This window comes from Zootermopsis nevadensis, unplaced genomic scaffold, assembly GCF_977971745.1.
Source record: "Zootermopsis nevadensis isolate Lab colony 2312 unplaced genomic scaffold, Znev_1.0 Znev_ptg000005l, whole genome shotgun sequence".
In the NCBI taxonomy this organism is placed as follows: domain Eukaryota; kingdom Metazoa; phylum Arthropoda; class Insecta; order Blattodea; family Termopsidae; genus Zootermopsis; species Zootermopsis nevadensis.
The window spans coordinates 4,766,903-4,789,810 of record NW_028259137.1 but is presented as its reverse complement, the minus strand read 5'-3'; the positions used below and the strand labels follow the sequence as shown (position 1 = coordinate 4,789,810).

At 38.9% G+C, this 22,908-nt stretch overlaps 1 protein-coding gene across 1 annotated transcript in view; it reads left to right on the top strand.

Moving 5' to 3' along the window:
- Positions 1-557: 557 nt before the first annotated feature.
- Positions 558-22,908, top strand: part of LOC110835177 (uncharacterized) — a 282,316-nt gene continuing 259,965 nt past the window's right edge. The window contains exons 1-3 of the mRNA XM_087343172.1: positions 558-574; positions 816-842; positions 2,083-2,111. Of these exons, the coding sequence (XP_087199298.1) occupies positions 558-574; positions 816-842; positions 2,083-2,111 (73 nt within the window). The remainder of the gene's footprint in view (positions 575-815; positions 843-2,082; positions 2,112-22,908) is intronic.

Below are 22,908 nucleotides of genomic sequence, written 5' to 3'. Positions count from 1 at the left end.
TCGGACTCTATTCATTTTGATAGCATCTTTTGAAAGAGATTATTTGGAGTTGAAATAAAAATTCAGAATTATTTGCGAAGTCGTGTGATGACGAAAGATACAATTTTCTAATAATTCTGTTCGTATAAAGTTCAAATTCTTAAAAAAATTGTAGAATTTGGATATAATTTTAGACAAATTCGCTAGCACAAAGTATTGGATGATCATTTCAAATGTTGTGTATTTTCAGTATAATTTATTTTCAGTTCTTAAATATAATAATGTAAAGTTATATTTCCCGTCTTTAAAAAATAAAAATATAACTGTTATTTAAATATAATTAATTCAATAAATTCTTTCTTTGGGATTACCATAAGGAAAAACTGTTACGAAAAATAAAGCAGCGTAAATAATGCAACTCACGGCTTTGATTGTTTTAATTTGTGCTGAAATTACGGGGATGATATGTTCCGTCGAGTGATCATGTATGTAGGAGTTTGTGTTTCGTAAGTTACGAATATCAAAGTTTTTATTTGAATTTTCAATCGGGTATTGTTTTATGAGCCAGCCTGTAGATCATGCGGACGGCCCTGCAGTAAGCATAACTCCCCGTGTACTGGCAGCCGAATTACGTGATTGGCCGAACTGGAGTCAGGCTTCTTTGTATGCTCGCGAGTGTGCTACTGTCTTGTGATCGTAAGTTTTCTCGTGAAATTCGTATAATTTAGTGTGATAGAGTGTGGTGTGTGTTTCAGAAACGTGATGTATAATCCCATGTCAGTATGGACATGTTTCTGTGTGTATAAATTTTGATTCAAACACTGGCGTGACGAGAGATGTTTCTTCACGTGTTCTGCATTGAGGTAAGAGACAGAAAATGGCTACTTGTAATGGAAACTTGTAGCGTCAGTTGAACACATAAACGAACTTGATTTCCAAGGTCAAACTTCGAGTGTAATTCCGTATATACGTCAGAAGCATAATAAGAAACGTGGAGGACTTTAACTGTACATAAAGTTACAGTAATTATTTTATCTATTAGAAGTGTTTATTACACTGAAATAAAAAAAAACTAACTCTTGTCACGTGACATACAGAGAAAAATCTCTTTGCTGAAAAGCAGTCGTCAAGGTTTAATATTTTAGAGCCTGTTGTGTTGTTAAACTAATTACTTTTAATACATAATAGGAATGAATTTCTAATACGTAATAACTATGTACGTTATATACACGGTCTTCTAATATATGCTAAGGCGTAGATTTGGGAGCTGTATTTAAGTTTGTGTGTAGTTTATAAGAATTTAAGCATTTCTCGTCTCTACAAAGATCCATAATTACGTAGGATTTACCCCGAAATATAGGGCACCGATTTCGGAGGAGAATTGTAAAATACGAAGCTTAAACCCGTTCACAGAAAATGTATTTATTTCGAAATTGCTGATTGGAACATTACAGGTTGCTTTTTTAACGACATCAATCTACAGGAATGGCCTTGGGCCTTCAGACAGAGGGCGATGTTTCTCTTTAAAATACACTTGCACACGCTTAGATTTGCAGGTGTGTTGCGAATCACGTGACCTCATAAACGTCTCGAGAGAGAGAGAGAGAGAGAGAGAGAGAGAAGTGTCCAAGGACCAATGTTAACGTAAACAGGATGTACCAAAAATATGTTACACGCATTAAAAGAATGAAATAATTTTTTTTAATAAATTAAACCACTACATACGTCAACATGGACACTTTGTGAGTGGATCTAGTGCAGTTCAAAATGACCACTGTCAGCGTCGTGGAACAGTTGACAGCGGTGGGCCGTTGAATGTCAAGGTTAATATTGCGTATTTTAATGTGTGTACATCTTTTTGAGACGCCCTGTGTATAATTACACTGAACACGTTCCTGATGTAGTTCATTGTATTTCAAACACATCTGAAAAGTTTACTTCTTTGTATTTATATATTTACTCGTAAATATAAAAGTAATTTATTTAATTTCAGCAGAGACTATTTCAAATCTTACGATTTTGGAATGAAAGATTTTGTCTACGTTGACTTTAATAATTCTATCAATTAACTGTAATTTATCAAAATTCTATAATATTTTTCAGGTTTCTACACGGACTTCGATCTTCATTTGGTGAGTGACTTCAACTTCTGATTTCTAACACGAGAACGCGCGTTCAACCACTGTCTAGCGTTTCTCCCAGAATGCCCCGCTCTGCACACCTGTCCATTTATAATTACCACCTGTCGCCTCGTACACTCGATAGAAAATTATCGTAGAGCTCTTGAATTTTTTTTATAAAAATCCAGGAAGTCTTCCACATTTAATTGATATTAAAAAGTTGGTTCTGACAAGGTTTTTAATAATGTAGACCCCAAACGTTTGCTGTAACTGGTGTTATTAATGTCGTGGTCGAGTCGCGTGTCTTTATTTTTCAGGCCAGAAATGTATATTTTTTTTTAAATACACGACAAAGAATTTTTTTTTAAAAAAATTAGGCTTTTCTGCAACATGGTTAAGAAATCAGGGGCGAAACTTTTTTAAGTCAGGGGGCAACAAATCGTGGGCCTGATTTTTTGCTTTCAACTTTGAAATAGCAAAAATAGTTTCTAGTTTCCCCGGTGCGGTGTTTACTACAGAATTAAATAAAGTTTATTTGAGAATGTCACGATGGAGAAGACGTCCACGTGGGTTTTCGGGACATGCCCTTTTCTGTGAATATGCTTAGTAAAAGAAAAAAATAATTTATTTTGTCGATACTGAAAAATTATAGGCTGGGAAATTTTGAGGTACGTCAGTCTATTTTCTCTACTAAGAGTGAAATAGCGTAAGAATTGCGAATTCGGCCTACACCGCTTTAAAACAAGTCTGTAAACTCCCATTGAAAATAATTTTATATTCGTTTAGACTTAACTATAATTGAACACCGCAGTTTCATTAATTTCTTCCGTGTGTACATTTCGTAGACTATTTGAACGGCGTAAAAGAATATCTTCCTATCATAAGGGTGAATAATGCTTATGAGATTTACATTCTGTGTGTGCACATCTTGCTTGAACGTTTTATGTAAAAATAACGTGGTCGTAATACCATTAAGGAAGGCCCCAACTTACGACTTTAACATTCTACAGTCGGTAATTAAAACATGGCCGACACGCGAACTTGCAAATTGGTGTGAAGTTTTATCGTAAACATAATAACAAATTCACGTTATGAAATATTGTTTAAAAGTCAATAAATAGAAGTTGAGGGACTGAGTTACATCTGACAAGTTAAAATAGACGAATTCTCTGCATTAGGTTTGTTAATATGTTGATAATGATAGTCAATATATTTATATTTATATGCAATAAAGAGACATATCTTGACTATAATTCGATCTAATACTTAAAAAAATATGAAATTTTAATCTTTAAGATTTTAAATTTAAAGTAAGTGATCGTATAATTAACAACGCACGATTTGTAGGAATGAAAATGCATTCAACCGGACAGTAGGCATAATAATTCCTAGTTGTAGGTGGTCGATCGGGGTTAGGTTTCTGGAGGGGGGAGAAGGATTTTTCTCTACTGTGCCGCCTCCAGACAGCCCCTGGGGTTCACTCAGTCCGCTGTCGAACGACCGAGGCTTGAGGCTGCATATAGTACCAACATGCGTGTTCATGACTTAGTGGTGAAACAAGGACATCGGTTGCCTTCTATAATTGATTGATTGACAATATTTTACGTACTTAATTCACGAAGGAGCCTAATGTGTGAAGTAACGTGAAGGAAACTTCCATATTGGGACTCCTCAGACTGAAAATATTTGTGATGTCTCTTTAAAAGTGTTTCACGGCCGCAGATGTACTCGTATTAACATGGGCGAGTTTTTCTAACATGAATTGATATTTCGATGTCGATAAGTACAAATCGTCAGTATTAAGTACAATTATTTTTTAGACGAAATCATATAAGCATTACTTGTAAATGCAGTAGACAGTGCTGTCGCCTGGTGGAAGGCCTCTGAAGTAGAGTTGCTATTGAAATATGAACATTGACATGAACGTCTACTGAATCAATATGAAACAGTTACTTCTCGCAACGCGATGTTTATCAAAAGTTGATATAACAAGTACTCAAGATGTTGACACGTGCTGTTACAAATTACAGGTTTGTACGCTCGTCTGATTTTCCGGCGTTCGAAAGCATCAGAGGAGGGCGAAATTGATTCCAATCACGGGGTCAGAATTTGATTGACAGCCGATTGGATGCTTTGACGTGCGTTTTCAGGCTTTTCCCCGATTAAAAGACCACAGGGACAACTGACCTTTTAATTTTCAGAAGGTGATAATTGCTCCTGAAAATGTTATTGTAACCAGAAGCTGCATTAACTTTATGACGGAGATTGAAAATTACCTTTTTGCTGGTAACATTTGTAGATTATTTACCTGCAACTGTTGAAGCTCAGATGCTGTTGACTGTCGTTCCAGTGAAGAAAAATGCACTTAGATATTAAAATATTTCTGAATCAACATTTTAAAGAGCGAGAGTACATTTACAGTTACGTTTAAAATTTGTGCGTCTGACATTAAAGTACATTAGTTCTCTGTAGGCGTGTGTTAGAAGTAGTAGCCTATATGGAAACAATAGAACGTGTTGTTAATTTAGACAGCTCACGTCTTACGAAATAATTTGAAATCCCAATCAGATTTCTCTAGTACCTAATCCTTTGACCTTTGCGAATATTGCATTTAATAATTAAATATATATTTATTTTCACAGTCTATACACAAACGTTGTAATTAAATGATGTTAAAATTATATAATATTAAAACAAATATATACTATGTTATACTACATAATGTTTTAATATTATATAATTTTAACAACATCATTTAATTACAACGTTTGTGTATAGACTGTGAAAATAAATATATATTTAATCAACACAAACATGACGCATTTAAGCTACAAAATGTAATAATTATTTTAAAGGTCATTAACTTTTCTGTCGATGATACAAAATCACGTCTGCCTATAAAGCGTGATAAAATAATTAATAAATGGATTTATTTTAGGGACAGTCGTTATGGGGAAAAGTATTTATGAGCAACGCCGCTATTAATTGAGAAGTACAAGTCATATCCGCTGTGATACCGACGAACGAATCGTGAGGTTTTCCTGTTTTGACGATGTGTAGGAAGTCAAACCCGACACGATTTCTGATTCTCGACATGCGACGAAGCTAAGATGGAACGCCGTTGAGCCACTCAACTCTGGGGGGACAGCCTATTGAACGTGCCGAATGAAATGTCCGATGAAAATGGTTTTATTAACAGATGTGTCATTCGATGTATGTGGAGATTATGACGTGGCTGTTGCATTTGACGGCTAAAAATTATAAACTGTTCATAATTTTGTTTATTTCCTGAGTCCCCCCGGGGGGGGGGGTTAAGGGGATGAATTTGAATGCAGCCTCAGGGGGGTGTTAGCGGGAGAAGCGAGCAGGGTTAGAAACCCTCATAGTCTATTACATGACGGGAAATACCACTGTTATTAAACAGTGTACTGGAAGTTATCTCAAGTAGAACAGCTGTTTGCATTGCGCTCTCAAAGTAATGCTGAATCCTAACCCACATTGCAGAGTTACAAACGGAGCTGACAGAAGAACTGAATTAGGTTAGGAGAGCTGTATCATCGAAAACAATGGCAAGGCTACAGCGTTTTCCAATTTTATTTGTTTGAATTAGAGTCTCGCTGACCTGGAGTCGGGAAATTAACCGCTAAAATACCGAGAGTGGCAAATTGGAACGGGGAAAATGCAGTCTGCCCCGCGACACCGATGTCTGACGAAGTGGATGATTAAATTCAGATAGTCCGAAAGCGGTTCACCTGACCCGAAAAATACGCGCGCGCGCGTGTGGCTGTCTTTTAAGTTTTTTTGTTTGAGTGTGATGACGTGTATCTGTCACTTATAGGGTGAGACATGAGACGGTTTCTTTGTACAGAGACCAAGAGTTCAAATCCAGTTATTTACATTTCCATAGACGATTTTAAATTTCGTATCTGTACGCTTCAGTTTTCCGACTTTGTCACTCTGTTTACGATCCTTGTTATTTTCTGAAGAATGATTACTCGTAAGGATTTAAGAAATTTTATATGGTATTTTTTTTTTAAAAAAAGTGGTACAGTCTGACAAGAATCAAAAGCGCCAGTTATCACATTCGCTATTAAGGTTTCGTGCTGTTAGTGCGATAGAAAACTGTCCTGATAGTTTTCGTAAAAGAATCATTGAACACGACTTCTAAGAATTTCAGAACTAGCGCAGAATGTCTTGGCAGCTATTGTGTAATTAGATCGTCTCTTATAATCTCTGTAATTAAAAGGACGTACAGACTGGGTAAAACATTATAAGTAGATACTGTGCTCATTGAATGTAATGCAATTTGTTTAGAATGCGCTCCTTGTTTAAAATCTGCAATTATTTTGTATGAGTGTGTAACTTTGACCTGGCACCCTAACTGAAGAACATCGATTGTAGGTGTTGGAGAACGGGGTTTGATGGGTAATGTTTGAAATTACGAGGTGGTAGAAAAATGTACCATGAGGGTCTTCGTCGCTAAATCTCTTCACCGCGTATGGCGACCAGAGAAAAGTTTAGATTGGCGAGACATGTAGATGGTATGGGGAAGACGATTAATTCATGCAAACTTCTTGTTTTACAAGACTGGAGACGAGAGGACATCGGAGCATGTTGGAATTAGTTAACAGGCTGTGAGTGTGCGCACTGGATTCAGCTGGCTTAGGATTCAGGCTGCTGGACATTCGTGTACCCTAAAAGCCAAGAATTTTTTCCGCTCATCAACTGTGGAATATGAAATACATGACGACGAGTATGAACATGGCTGTCTCCTTGGGACGTTGCGCTGTGTTGTCTGGTAGAAGTTGACCGACGTTTCTGAGAACCTCTGCAGCGTTAGTCATTATGTACCACACTACACGGCGCAACGTCACAAAATCCAGGCATCTGTATGCAGCGTAGCACAAGGGATGATGAATAGGTACTGGGAGTAAGGGGGCCACGTAACACATTCTGTTTCCCTGACGGGGCACGGAACGAATCAGAAGTAGTGTGAGTAGAACAAGGTATCTGTTTTATTAATCATTTGCGGACAAAGCTCACGTGAAGAATCCAGTCCGTACCGCAAAGAAAATGCAGAACTTCGCCATTTCAATATCCTTATTTCACGAACACCTCGTCTTTTGAGAACTTCCAATCTGATTTGAACCCTTTGAAGTCAAACCTCGTCTAAATAATATTTAATAAATCAGTCCGTACCGCGAAGTAAACACAACTCTTCACCATTACAAAGATCGACTGGTTAACGCTGTTTAAGTCAAAGCTCGTCTAAATATTACGTATTTAGTCCGTACCGCGAAGAAAACACAACTCTTCACCATTACAAAGATCAACTGGTTGACGCTGATTAAGGAAATAATCGCTGTTTACGTTCACGATCGCGTATGAAGAATCTGCTTACAATTGTTTAATAATACGAGCGCGGTTGGGTTTAAATGCGTCGTTATTTGTGATTACATATCACGTGCAGCGCGTAACAGATTCTGTGCAATTAAGGCATGGCTGCAGTGCGCATTGGAGCATGGTCTTCATTATAATGGAAGACACTAATGCACAACTCATTCACGTAGCATATGATCTTATAATCGTTGACACTGCGATATTTTGTTGAAATTCCCATATTTAATTCGTCGCACATGACGTAAATACTCGTAATTAAATGCGAAGAAAGATTATAAAGAAATACTCATATGAACACTTGTCATTACAAGTGCCAATTTGTATGCACTTCAAAAATCGTGTCGCCTGGAACGTTACAAAAAATCTGTCCAATGTAGAAGACTTCGCAAGTGTTTCATAACTCCCCAGTTCACCATAAAGGGTTGTCAGACCTGCGAAAATTATCTGAGCTCTAGACCAACCCTTTTCGGCTGTCTTCAACTGCTCAAGTGATCAAGACGTGACATTATATTCACCCAGACATTTTAGTGTGACCACTCGTGCCAAATAATCATCTAAATGTTTCGGGGTCTAAAAAATTCAAGCCGACGGACAGACGTATAGAAGATGAGATTTCAGGTTCTCAAGGCAGCCAGTATGAAGATAACTGTCTTATGGGATGTAGCTTCATGTAGTCTGGAACTTTATCGACGTTTCAGAGGTACTCGATGCCTTCGTCGTCATCAGGGCAATGATATGGAGGCAGCAGGCATGTCTGAAATGTCGATAAACGCCTATCAGACTACACAGCGCCACAACCCAGAAGACATTCATCTTTAGACATACAGAGAGAACTTCCTGTAGCCTCTTTGCTTCGTTTAAGGAAGAATTTAGGCAAATATAAATAAATAATTCTTTTGTGACGTTGAAACCTATCCGTCGTGGTGTGTTACGACCACGATACAAACTTCCTTCTTGGCTCCAGGGACATATTTAGTTAATTTGTTTACAAATCACTTCTTTCATTCTGATTCCTCAGCAAATTCAAATGCCACAGGTTAATTCTGAACGCACTTCGAGGCAGCCATGTTGCTTTTCATGGATATTGTGTCAGGGTTAATATGTCAACACGTGTTAGGTTTTGTAGGAAGAATGGGACATATGAGAATTACGTAGATGTGCAATTTTAGGCATTACATTCCAGGATCAAGAGACCTAGACGTGGATGGGAGGATAATATTAAAATGGATCTTAAATGTTGTGTTGGTATGTGGACCGAGTTAATCTAGTTGAAGACAGGATCCGGTGGCGAACTTTAATGATTCTTTTGGTTTTGTAAAATCAGGGTTTTTTAACTTATCGTCTTATTTGAATAGGCTCTGCTCCAAGTTATGCACAGTCGAGAGTAATAGTTGATGGATTTATTTTGAAAATGTTGGCATCATGCTTCAGACTTGTGGCAAGGAATCTCTTAAGCCTTTAGTTGTAATGAACATCACACCTGGGCACCTTTCTAGCCTGACAGTCGCCGATTCATTTCGCAGCATCCCACACAGACACACTGCCGTAAGGTGTGTGTAGCCTCGACCCCCATGTTCTGTTTATTTGTCAAACAAAACCAGAGGCCATTTTTATCCGATTGGAAGAATAAGTCCAGTGATGTGGCAGTTGACACGGGGGGTTGGGGGAGGGGGTGTCAATTTACCGCAAGAATGACTTGTGCGCAAAGGGATGGTTTGTAGGAAAAGGGGGAGGTTTGGGTAATCATTGTGATGGCCGTATAGAGGGCGGCATATGTTTCTATGACAGGTCTGTCCTTTGTTACGTTGGGAGCTGTAATTGGAAGGACATTTAGTCACACATATAAAGTGGCGTAAAATGAATTCGCGATATAATTTCAAAGCAATGAGGGCTGTGGGGCTGTTATTGTCTGTGTGGTTTGGGACACGCGGTAGGGGTACTATATTCCGGTTCATCGTTTGTATCTGTGGGAGTCAGACCGAATCAGGTATGCCAACGTTGCAATATTAGGTATACTGCGCTAAAACACAACTCGAAGTATCGGATTCTGTGCTGTTTTACGCCGTACTTTTTTCATGTAATTTCCATTAAATTTCCCAGTTGACTGGAGGTACTCTGGCTCGAATCTTGACGCAAGGAACAAGTTTTGTGTACATGTGACTGTCTCAACGATCATTAGGGTTTGCGTATTCTCTTTTTTTTAATCACCTGGATGAATTTGGTTCATCCTGGTAACATTTTTTAATTTACCGTTGAAAGAGGGGTAACTAATGAAATAATTTTTAAAAATTTTGTTGATGGAAGCGGTCATGGCCTATTTTATCGCATATTCCCAGCATTAGCCCGGGCGGTTTTAAAAAAATAGTACGAAAGTTTTCGTTTCTGGATGGGATGTGAGAAACGCGATACAGTCCTGTCGTTGGACTGATAAGATTTTAATTCAAGCTAAATTATGGAGTACAATTTACTGGAAATTCATACGCTTCTTACACGTGTATGTTATGAAATATATACCGACTCATTTCATTGTAAAATAATGGTAATGGATTTGATAAAGTTGAAAAGGTTTCCTGTTTGCATAGAACGACACCGTAAAGAACTGGAAAGTCCACAATTTCCTTCTGCCCGCGAGAAAAATAAAATTTCTTCGACACAAGACCGAGTGGATTAAGAATTCCAACCCCTGATGGGATTCGAAACTGGGACCTTCAAGTTGTAAGTTATTACACTTTAAAATGTAACATTTAATATTCTTGATATTCATTGTCGGGCATAGCGCTTGTATGTCTATATAAAACTTTATTTTACGTTTTGAGGGTTGTGTTGTTTTGGGTAGGAACGACGTTTCGGCGTTGAACAGTGCGTTCCTCCCTGAGGGGGTGAATGTGGAAGGACAACCTTAGAATAGAAGCCTGTGTTCCCACAAAATGGAGGCGTTCCCAGGGAATTTATCTTCCGTGTCGGTGATCAATTGGGTAATTAGGGATGTTATTTTGCTGGCAGATTAAATTGGACATCAGATAACATTACGCATTTCTTCAGCGAAATTAAAGCGTCGTTAAATGAAGCGAAATATTACGGAATGGAACCTTATAGAACAGTCATTGAGTTGACGTACTTATGGGTTACAAGACAAGGATTCAAATCCCGGCATGGGTATTGTCATTTGCATTAACTATTTTTTCTGAGAATATTTCCCGGGTACACGCAGATTCAATTGCAGTGGGTACTACAAGGCGTTTCTCTGGGTCAATACGGCCGGAGCCTGACGTTTAATATCATTCATATCCATCTGATACTGAATTTTTGAATATGTGACAGGTTAATTCAACGCCCCCTGACGCTAATAACGTTGTAATTTAGGTACGGATCTGACTTGTTTTTAGAATAAGTAAATCTACATCGGTACGTCCAACGCATGTGGTGTATTCCAGCAGAATAGCACGGGTCGTGGCTCTGTGCAGTGGTAGAGTGGTCTATGGACCAGTTGTGACAATGGATTCCCAAGTGTCATTTTATTAGGACGTTATTAGATTTGCTCGTTATTCGCGAGTTAGTTGAAGACTCATTTTTAGCTGCAGAACGGCGTGGAAAGAAGATTGTAGTTGGTGAACACATGGGGATTCGGAAGTAGGCGGTTCCGGCCTCTTACAAGTTTCTAATAGCCTCAGGACACAGACTGACGAAAATTTTAAGAGGGTACAAACCACAATGAATTTTTCTCGGGGTACCAGCCGTGTCCTCAGGATACCCTGAGGACGAAGATGGTTCTCGAAACGTTGGTTTTATCCCTCCATTTAAATACCTGACACGGTTGGTAGCCGGAGAAGAATTAATTACACTTAATTAGCCGTAAGAACTTCAGGGCACAAACCAAATACACGTAACTGATTCTAGACGTATTTAACCACACTTTTTAATAGCCTGAATTATGTCGAATGGTGGGATGATGTATCTAAATAGTGAATGGAATATGATGTTAGAGGATAGTGCTGTGGTGTGTTTGATGGATGTATTTTTTTATTTTATTTAGTGTTCTGTCTGACGACAGGTCCATATGAACAGGATCCTTCCATCCTTTTCTCGGACTGGGACCTGTTCATATACGTTCTTGGCAGATGATCCAGAAGTGGTTTGCCATTGCCTTCTTCTGTGTGTGAATGGAGTAATTGTTGGGATGCCACGGAGGAAAACTCCGTGTTGCCTAGACCACGGCCTTGCCCAACACAAGTTATAAATTCGGGCACCGCCGGGAATCGAACCCGAGACCCCAGGATTACAAGGCCAGCGTTCTAACCGCTAGACCACCGTGGCGGTTGATGGCTGTATGCTGGTGTAAGAACTGAGGACAAACACGGAAATCGTCATTTACGTGGGTAAGGGGATGAGATTTGAAATCGGAACCATCCAGACTTTAGGAATTGTTAACACAAAGCTTGAGCAGTACCACTACATTAACCTGCTAGATTTGGCAGACATTATTACGAGCAGAATCGAGGAAACTTGAGGTGGGTTAGTGTGATTTAAGATGTTGCTTTGGTGCACAGTATATTAGCGCAGGAAATGCCAAATTGAGAAACGCGAAAGAAAATTAGTGTGTTCTGGTAGTAGACTTACAGTCCTCTGGTTGCGATGAATGTTGTCCCCTGCGAAATTCGTACACGATTGAGCTGTTAACATGAAGATGACGGATCGATTGTCATCGGCGACATTTGTAGGTCAGAGTTCAGAGTTAGAGCAGCGATGCAGTCAGGAAGGGAACGTTAATACTTGCTGTGGTGTTCGAAGAAGATTTTCCTCAGAACAGGGCGATAAGTCGTAATTAATTACATAAAGCTGGTTGGTTGCTCACGTGGTTGGGAAATTTCTGTCGCGTGTTTGAACGAGTTGGACGAGAGGGCATTGCAGGTTATATTTCAGTGAGGGGAAACTGGGATTTTCATGGCAGAATTTGACGTCTGTAGCGTTGAAAGGTAGAAACAAATCCTTATTTTAAATTCGTTTTAATTTTTTTTATGATTTATATAGTGACTCAGAATTATAGGATGATTGATAAGTAATGAATTTGAAGGGATGTGGAGGGAAACGATCCCTGCCAGGTATTTTTTTTGTAGGGAGTGATGACTTGCAACCATTCGTAAATATTTCAATATGGGCTGCTTGACTTTTCTATCTGCTATATAATTAAGTACATTTTTTTTTTCATTTCGACTAGAAGCATTCGGAAGGCGTGTGGAAATTTAGTATTCTGATACGAATTGCAACTTTTCCACCCAATCTTGTTGTTAATGGCACCGATGAATGGTTTTAAGTCACGGAAATACACCTGGGGCTACCTCCGAAACCTTCCTGGGCCACTGGCTTCATCCCTTTTAATGAAGATAAATCCACAGATTGCTTAAGTGAAGTTTCCATTTCAGCCATTCTACGAACGTAAAGTAGACTGGAAAACTGCAGTCTTAATTTGCTTTTTCTCTTATTTGTCGCTTCGTTTTTTACAATTTTCTTCGACTCAATCTGTTCGGTTATTGTCTATACAGTATAGAACATCAATCTCTTTCCAAATAAATTAATTCTTTCTGGCATTATAACTTTTCTCTTTTTCTCATGTCTCGAATCCTATTTGAAGCTGGTTTTCCTCTTTGTGCCCTTGTTTCATTATTCCAGTTCTGAATTCCTTATTTATTTATAGTGTATTTAATTACACTTTTTCAGTAGCTCAGACTACATAGCGTTGAATAAGAGCATGATAATGAATAATGAATTGGGAAGGATGTGGAAGGAACCGGTCGTGGCCTACTTTAAGGTGCTATCCCGGAATTTTCGTAGAGAGACTGAGGAAAAACCCCTGTCAGCATAGCCGTTCTCGGGCCGCGAATTGAACCCGAGGTCTCCCGAATCTTAGTTCCTTACTTGTATTCGTGAGGTCGATGGTCGGGCAATCTGAGGTTCAGTGTCAATGGGCCATGGATGTTGCAACGTGGGGTCACAAAATTTCGCCTTCGGTGACGTCACCCTGACCATCATCGTCTTAACCCCATTAAGTCTGCTGCGTGCTGGACCGTTCTGAGCCAGAGCGTTCACTGATTAGCAGTCTTGGGAGATGTTTCCCAGAACTGGGAAGCCTCTGGAAGACCGGGGAATGAGATTTGTGGTAAAAAAATAAGTAGAAGAAGGTTTAAGCTCGTTCTCATCGGCAAGTGCAGGTGTCTTGGGATCCCACGAGCATTTAAAGGAAGAAATCTCTGCTAATTCATCCGTGAGATTGACGTTCGTTAGGTCCATTTACCAGCTCACAGAAAATTACTTGCATTAACACGATCCTATTAATGAGATTATTCTAATTTTTGCTTCCCAAAAAACAAAGTTATAACTAAATAGTGTAAGAGCTCTTTTCTTTATGCTATTTGTGGGATGTTGCCCCGCGTAGTCTCGTATAAGTTGGCCGACGTTTCAGTGGTGCTTATCGCAGGCAGTAACAGCCTCTGAAACGACGATCTGATTTTACTAGGCTACACTACGCAATGTCCAAGAATGCTGCCATCTTCACTGTGTGTAGCGAGACTGTGGATTGACATATTTTTGGTTATCGTAGTCCATGCCCCGTAATTTCCGTCAAAAATGCACAAGGTACAAGAACGTGGGACGAATGCCGAGTCCTGAGGACGGCTAAGAGACAGGGACGTGCCTGACGAACAGCAGACAGCGTCCCTTTATGTTACTGAAGTATTTGTTTTCTTGTAGTTTTCCTGATACGAATTTCGACCGCAACAAATTTACGTATTTTTATATGTTCATTATTTTATCGACGTACAATTCCAAGCGCGTGTTAATGGCGCATTTGCGAGACACAGACAGATTAACCACAGTATTTACAACGTCTAATTACGGATTTATTTGAAAAAAAAAATATCGGATTGTGTTTGATTTATAGAAATTTTGAATAAATTTGAAAGAATCATGGTGTTGTCTTCAATTTATCTGAATCAGGACAGGGACCCCGGCATCGATTTTTTTGTACTCCGTAATGAACCTTCGTGTTCCATAAAAGGTCTAGAAATCTGCTTCATGGATTTAGTTCGTATATTTACAAAATAAGCAAATGTCTAGTCGATAATAGCCAGATCTCAGAAGTCACATAACTCGTAAAATATTCTTCACGTTTGTTCATAATCTGCTGCTAACATCAATTGAGTCTTCGTTCGTCATTTGTGATGTTAAAACGTTGACATGACCTGCTTAATATTACAAGAACTATTCTGTACTCCTACATTTAATTTCGTGTTATTATATACGTACAGTCGGTTTTATTGTGATTGTCTGAGACGATCCATTGTGAATTCAGATTTTAGCTGAGACCCTACTCCATGTAAAGTGTTCAATCTCTGTCTTTATGTTGAACACCAATTTTTATTAGTTCGTAGATTCTATTTTGAATTTGGTGTTCGTTGTGCTGTGAATGTCTTCAGCGTTTTCCACTGGAATTAAGATGAAAATCCATAAAATAAAAGTTTACTGCCCACTATTCATAACACCGCAAGATAAAACTGATGAAATACGAATAGGTTATTGCATCTCTCAAAATGTATCTGCCTTTACGTACTTCAATATTCTTACAGGTGCTTATCTGAGAGGTAAGATTTGTTCCGACGAGGGGATTTTTCAACAGTGCTGCCACTCGTACGCGAACAGGGAGATCGTTTCTTCCAGAATGGAGTTTCATTTCTCTGCGTGAGAGAGATCGAAAGTTCTCTTTAGGATGTTGATCTGTACGTGAGCGTGGTAGCTGACAGACATTCGCATTGATGTAATGTAACGATGCTGTGTCAGCTACAGAATGCATTAGGAATGAGTGGAATTTCGAAATCCACGCAAAATTTATGTTGACAGCCTTACAGGAAATAACTTCAGACTGCGACAACAACGTAAGAATGTATGAATACTCGCGTATAGGAACAATTCTGATGTATTTGGTCCGTTGTTGTCTCCAGAATTTTGAATGCTCGTTAAAAAGTGACGAATGTAGTTTTGGAAGTTTTCCGACCTTGGCGTCGGTGGGGGTACGCGGTCCCAGTCTGACTACGTTCGACGTCATCGCGTGATTTCTGTCGACATATCCGTTCAAGGCTCGATCCCGGAATCTCCCGATTCGGATGTGTGTTTCAGCTTGTCATTTCTAACTTGTCAATCAGATGTTGTTTGACCTCTGACCCAGAAGTAGGCCACGAGGTTAGGTGAACATATCATGTTAATTGGACTTTGAAAAACGAAAAGGTAAAGGATTCTGCTCTGCTGTGGTGGTTCAGTGGTTCGCCAGCTCCAGCCATCCGGATGTGATCAGTCAGACAGTTGAAGCTTAACCCTCGCAACGACGTAATGGCTGCCTGGAGCTGGGTAACGATGCATTTTAGACTCATCTGATTGATTCTGCTGTGTTTCGGTGTATGGATTACCACTAAACTACAATTGTAAGGCGTATTAGTTTTTGTATTTCAAGGTGTTAGCTGGGCTAACGCGAATACTTCGCCCTTTTTTCGAAAACACTGATGAAATCTTACAGGGAATTAGGGCAGGTTTTACGAACAAATCTCGTGTTACTGAGGACAGGAAACTGTGTATTATTGAGAGACGGATGTTGAAGGAAATCAAAAACACATTCGGACTAAAAGGACTGATGATTTTGAGTGGAATATTTAGTGTTTCGTATAGAATGGTTTAAAGTACGTTTGTTGAAGATGAGTAACAATGACATCAGTTCATTCATTTAAATTACAGTTTGAATTTCATTTCCGTGACAAAATTCATCACGTCATCGGGAATGACACAATCACGCAGAGAAATCAAATGCGTACAAAATTTTAGCTGTGAAACATGGAGGAAAGAGTCACTTTTGATGTCTTGTACAAGAAAGGATAATATTAAAATAAGGTGTTAGAATATACAGTGAATTAAAGCTGCACATGATAGTGTCCAGTAAAATGCTTTTGTTAGCACGACAATGAACTTTAAATGCGATAAGTTTTTTGTTGTTGATAGATTGGGTGATTTTCTGTTACTCAGTAAGGAATTATCTTGATCTGCGTTACAAAGTATCTGGGTAATTTAATTATTCTAAGTGTTAAACAGATGAAACTCGGGTATCCATCTGTTATGAAAAGCTGATCGTTGCACAACTTCAGTTTTAATCGTTTACTCGATATGGTTATGAAAATTAAACTGTTATGAAACAACGGGGTTATTACAGACAAACTGACAATAGCAGACATCATTACAGCGATGAGAAATAATTTAAATGGCGAAAATATTTTGAAAAGGAAGCCAACGGATCTGAACATTATACGATTTCTGACCTACGTACGTCACGCAAGAGTCGAATTGTCAAATTAATGTAAATGTTGGACGAAAAACATGTGGGAGAAGTGGTCGTAGCCTATTTATGATACTGTCGGAAATTTTCGTGCATGATCTGATGAGTTTAACCAGTCTCCGGGTCCAGGAATCGAACCGACAGCCACCCGGAAATGTATACGAGCGCTAACGACTCAGAACCTTTTGAACTCTGGTAAGTGTATTGCCACTCGGCTCTCTAAGTGTTAACAAGTGTCGCTCTACTGTCGGATGTGTGATGTTAGGGGATGAATGGGTTTCTTTCGTCGAGGGGCATGCGAGTCGTCGTGAAATGTAATTAACCCTTTTGCGGACCGCGAGGAACATTTACATTACTTTTCGTTCAACGCCGAGCACAGATATAAAGTTCAAACGCCGTTGGCTTCAATTTCCACGAATTCTGGCACAAAGACATTCTATGAATTCCAGAATAGGATGTACGAACACCAGTGATATGTAACATGCACTCCATCTCCAGACTTGCAGATTCATTATTTTATGGCGTGGAGTTTCTGTACGCTTCCAATCCTCAGAATTACCGAGATCCATTTTAATATTACTCGTGGAAGTTGCGGGCGATAGGTTCTTCGTTAAAAAGTGACATAAATCTATATAAAGGACCCTGAAAGAGTCAGATCAAAGTATTTGTTATGTCTATACTAGATGGTAATAACATTTTAATTTCTCTTTAATCTGTTGTGGTCCATCCTTCGACCTTATTTCCCGAAGGATCTCTGTTTTGCCTCCCAATTCTTGATATTTCTTCTTCGAATTTTGTTTGGTATGATTTGCTTTCTTTCCTTCTGTTTCTAGATCTTTTGCTGTTTTGCTCTAGTTTAATCTGCCGATGCCTTTGGGTTTATTCTTGCCTTATTTTTACCATTAGATCTCTCTGATCTAGACAGCTTATATTTTGTGTTTAGGTTTCTTTTAATGAGGTCTTCGTACCTTCCACCTTCACAGTTTCTGCTGAATCTTTATTCATATTTAAATTACTACTTCCGTCGTTGTCAGGTGTAAGAACACCTAATTCATCAGATGTTGACAAAAAATTCTTATGATCTGTCTTATTTCTCATCTGTAAGCAAAATTCAGCGACCATTTCTCACCAAAGTCTCTCCTAATTCACTACTAGATGGCTCTAGGAGACGGCGTTACAGACCATTCACAGAACGGAATCAATGTGTTGGAACAAGAGACTCTTTCATGGCGTACCGTGAACATGTAATTCTGTACAACGAAGCGAAACACACTTTTCGTGTTACAGCTCAGCAGTTGTTAGCCAAAAATAGCGTAATTTTGCAGGTTTTGTGAGTCTGATCGCAGAACTTTTCTTTTATCTCGGACGTAGGGGTTACGTCAGCTTTCGACTGAGTGGGTCACGGACATCGTAGATGCTTCCACTCGACAAGAGATTCATATAAATTTCAGAATTAAATAGGCCTGTACAGATTATGTTCGGGAATTCTTATTGTAAATAAATACACAACACACCTGATGCAACCCCTAAAACGGATAAATACAGTTACATTTCGGGTGTGAAAATCCAAACAAATGAACTGATAAATCATTCATATATGAGACAACGGGAAATGAACACGTAAAAGTGGTTTGGTATTGTTAACAACGTGTTTCGACTCTCCCATGCCACTGTCATGGCAACAGCTGGTCACGTTTTGCAGCTGAACTACAGGACACAGGCCCTGTTATTACATTGCACTTACCACAAAGTGTGCTGGATTTTTGTTCAAACAAGTGTTGTACTTTTGTTATTTTGTTTGCTCGTTCCATTTTCCGCCTGCCCCGATATCCGCCATTTGCAAGCTCGTCCTATTCTATTTCCTGTTAGAAATTTTGTACGTGATTACATATAAATGATTATTTCATAAACTGTTGAAATTTTTGCTAGAAGTGGCGATCTCTTTATTTCGCGATTGAACGATCCAGCCATAACATTAATCAAGCTTCGGAAAACCTTACGTGTATATTGCAAAAGTAAACGCTTTTCACGGGGGGTGTAATACTACACGCAGTTAAATGAAAATTCAATTTATTTTTCGCTTTTCACTTCCTTGGATGCTTTTGACTGCGTTGACGACGTTGCGGGGTTTGTTACTAACAACGAGACACCAGAATAATACTTTAGTGGCCGTAGATGGAGTTTCATCTCAGTTAAATCTCTTGTCAGTTAGTTTGCCATCTTGCCTTTTTCATTCTTTCATTTTCTTCTATTCTCTTTCTTTATTCGCATCTATTTTCCTTCTTCTCTTTTTAGATTTTATTTATTTTTCTAGCTTTCGTGACTTTGTCTCCTTGCTTTATTCTTTATTTATAACTATTATTCTCATAGTTTTTTTTTATAAAGTTTCCCACTTTATTCCTTTCTTTGTAATGTCATCCCGTCTTCATTATTCCTGTTCCCTTTTCTTCCAGACTTTATTTCCTTAGTAACATTCGTCATATATATCTTTTCTTATTCATTTTACCCCTCCCAATTTTCCCTCTGCATTTCTTTCTTTGTAAGATTTTTATTTTTTATTTCTTTTTTTTTGTACATTATCTGTTTCTTTTCTTGTTCTTTATTTGTTTTCAACACTTTCCTATCTTCATAATGTTCGTGGTTTTAGTCTGTCACTCCAAAAACGCTGAAACAGTGCGTTATAATAGGCCACGACAACATGTACTTTGTTTTGAATCGGTATTAATAAAAATAATAAACATTTTTCTCTACGTTTTTCGAATCTGAGAACGCGAAACGCTCTAACATTAAATGTAATGAAGAAATATTCGGATACTTATTTTACAAAGACGTGAAATGACTTAATAAGTCAGATATCGGAGGAACGGAACCGAGTATAGCAAATCTCATTGGCGGCTCATTCACGTTAACCGTGTTGGCCAGGCTAACACTTTGAGAGACGGAAAGTAAGCGATCTCGTGTTTTAGCGTTATTACCTGCGCTAGAATACAGCAGAACCGATCAGATAAAATGCATCGTTAGCCAGATATTTGAGGCTAACGATCGGCGAGATTCGTAAACTGTGGTTTGACGAAGATTGTACGGACAGAAGAAGGAGGGAAAAGGGCAGTGGTTACTTAACCCAGTGCATATTAATGGAGATAATATGGACACTGTAACTTCGAGATACAGAAATTAATGAGCTTGAAACGAATACTGCAAACTATTGAATCGACGTCACATAAAAACCGAGAAGCGAATAAGGAGAGTAACTTTAAAATAAAACTTAATGAGGCGTGTTTAAAAAAAAAATTCGAGAATGGCGGAATTTATTAATTCTAGTACAATGAGATAGGTCTGTGAGATTTTAGGTTCTCACGGCGTCTTATACAACTGTATTTTGGGATATTGCGCTGATAGTCACGCGCAAGTTAACCGACGTTTCAGACTTACGTCCTGTCTCCATCAACATCGTCCTGATGATGGACGCAGCAAGCATCTCCGAAACGTCTGCCTACTTTCGTTGGAATACGCGGCGAAGTATCCCAAAATGCTGTCATCTTCGATAGATATTCGCGAAGGTTTTGGCGGATATGAAACATGGACCGGGATCGTAAGGCGCTTCTTACAAGATGGTACACCCCTGAATTCTAATGCGGCGCAGACTAATGCAATAGAGGAAGAGACATTCTCATATAATGGGACGTTGCTACAGTCGTCACAAAAAGCGTAAAGGAACTGCAACAGACTTTCGTTTGAACATAGGAGAGGGGGGGAGTCCTGTTTGCCCCGGTTCTGCTGTCATACGCAGAAGCAACGACGGAACCAGTGGCGGATCACAGCGTCGGTCCGCTTGAGTGCTTACCCTAAGTTCACAGCCAGCACCGATGAAAGTTTTCCTCGCTGCTGGTATCCGGAACTGATTGTGTTCTTTAAAGACGAAGGGAACATTCTTAGTTCCGGTCTGCGGTCACGTCTGTTCGTGCACAGGCACTAAATTTTGTAGAAATTAGCTCTTACGTCATTATTCCTCATGTCACCGTAAAACATATTTTCTAAATCATTTTATTTTTATACTAATATAGCGGTCCTCTTTTTTAATGGGGAAAGTAATTTTTAGGTGTATTGTACTCTTACTCAGTCACATTATTATTATTATATCCCATCTATTCACCACTTTATGGGGTATTTACTTCCATGTACCCGAGACAGACCTTGTCCCTAAGGTACATAGTTCAGCAGCTATTTCCGGAATCCATATTATTTTTAGCAAATGCTACATGTATTATATAATTTAATTTTATGAAAGCGTCTTTCGGATGATGTATCAAGTTCCCAAAATGGCAGTTAGAAGGTGTCTACCCTCGAACCAGCGTCAATCCTTGTCATATTTATTATTACATATTTGCTTCTAGGAAATATATTTTAAATTAATGAAGTTCTCAGGTTTTCCTGGAAAAGCGCGTTTTCCCGGTGCGTAGATCCACAATGGAATGTTTGCCATGGTGGTCTTGATACAATTGCTCTGAATGTACTATGTGATGGATTTAATTAATTATGAAGTTATTGGTTTTTTCTGTCCCTCTTTATGTAAGACACTGTTCGCATGCAGTGTCCGCTACACCGCTCATCAGGGTACGCGTTCAGTCTCACTGCGATAAGACGTCACCAGGACTCGCGACGCGAGTCCAATTTATCTTCAGTAAACCAAAGTAAATACGTAAGATTTAAAGTACATATAGCAATGAAGACGTCGAGCTTCTGACTTGCGGCACCGTGTGGAATTATAGGTGCATACAAACGTTTCGGATAAATATACTGCCTCCATCTTCAGGGAGACAGTATGTTCCTTGCTCGATGGTTTATTACAAAAGTTCGCCATCTTCGATTATCCTGAGCCAAACGAACCTTGTCTCCTGCCTTACGCTCCTCATCCTTATCTTGGATGCGAGTTCAACGTAGTCACTTCCCATCCTGCTCTGCAAGCATTCCTTGTATCTATAGTGTGTGGCTACATCGCCGCTGACTTCAGTGCAGCTGATTTGCTGACACAAATCTTTTCCAGTGCAGTACATGTTGTGACGTAGCATTGCAACCGAGTTGTTCCACCTTCATAACACGCCACCATGAGAACTTCAAATTCTACTTGGCACGTCTTCGTTTTAAAATCTTGGCCCTGAATCAGGGTTTTCTGGCGAAAGGCTTGTCGTGGTTTTCCTCAGTCCCTGCAGGAAATCTCGAAATTACATCTTTCCTATTCATTTCTTATTAATCATCGTCTTATACAACACTGGACAATAAATGATATGGACATCATTTTAAGGGAAATGCAACTGAACCAAGTACCTATTATTAAGCTCTTCATTAAGTATATTTTTCCATCCTCTTGTTACTATCTGCCCTTAAGTTTACTTAGAATTTCGCCCCAAACACATTTACAATCAATTCCACCCTAAGGGCGGGAGTCGAAATCTTACGTTCAGCACGAAATCGTTAAAATTGTGGTTTAGAAACTCAAAATGGATTATGACATTTCCTTCCGAATCTTCAGCAGTTCATAATTCATAGTCATCCCTTTATTCGTGTGCCGTGCCCTTATAATTCATGGGAACACAAAAATAAATGTACGAATTGTTATTTCAAGAATATTTTATGCAATAGAAACTTTTCTACTTAGACCATTTTTTCCATATAAATTCGTCGCGAAAGGAAATTTCTTGTAACAGGAGACAAGACAAGTTCGTGCTATGCCGTAGACGTTCTCTTTTGACGACACAGTCCGCTGTTCGAGTTGCACTGCCTTTCCCGTGACATGAAAAGTATAAATCCTTGCTGCTTTATTGCACAACAAATTACTGACAAAGATTCAGTCCGCCCCGCTCCCTTCAGTTACGACAGACACTGCACATACGAATAGACTTCAGTTCTAAAGTGGAATCTTACGGTCCTGTTCTGACCGGATTGATAATAATGAAAGGACATCTCTCGGAGTTTCGCTTTTGTACAAATATTCAGAAGTAATTCGCCTGTAATTTAAGTACATTTAATTTGAAATGACTTTGA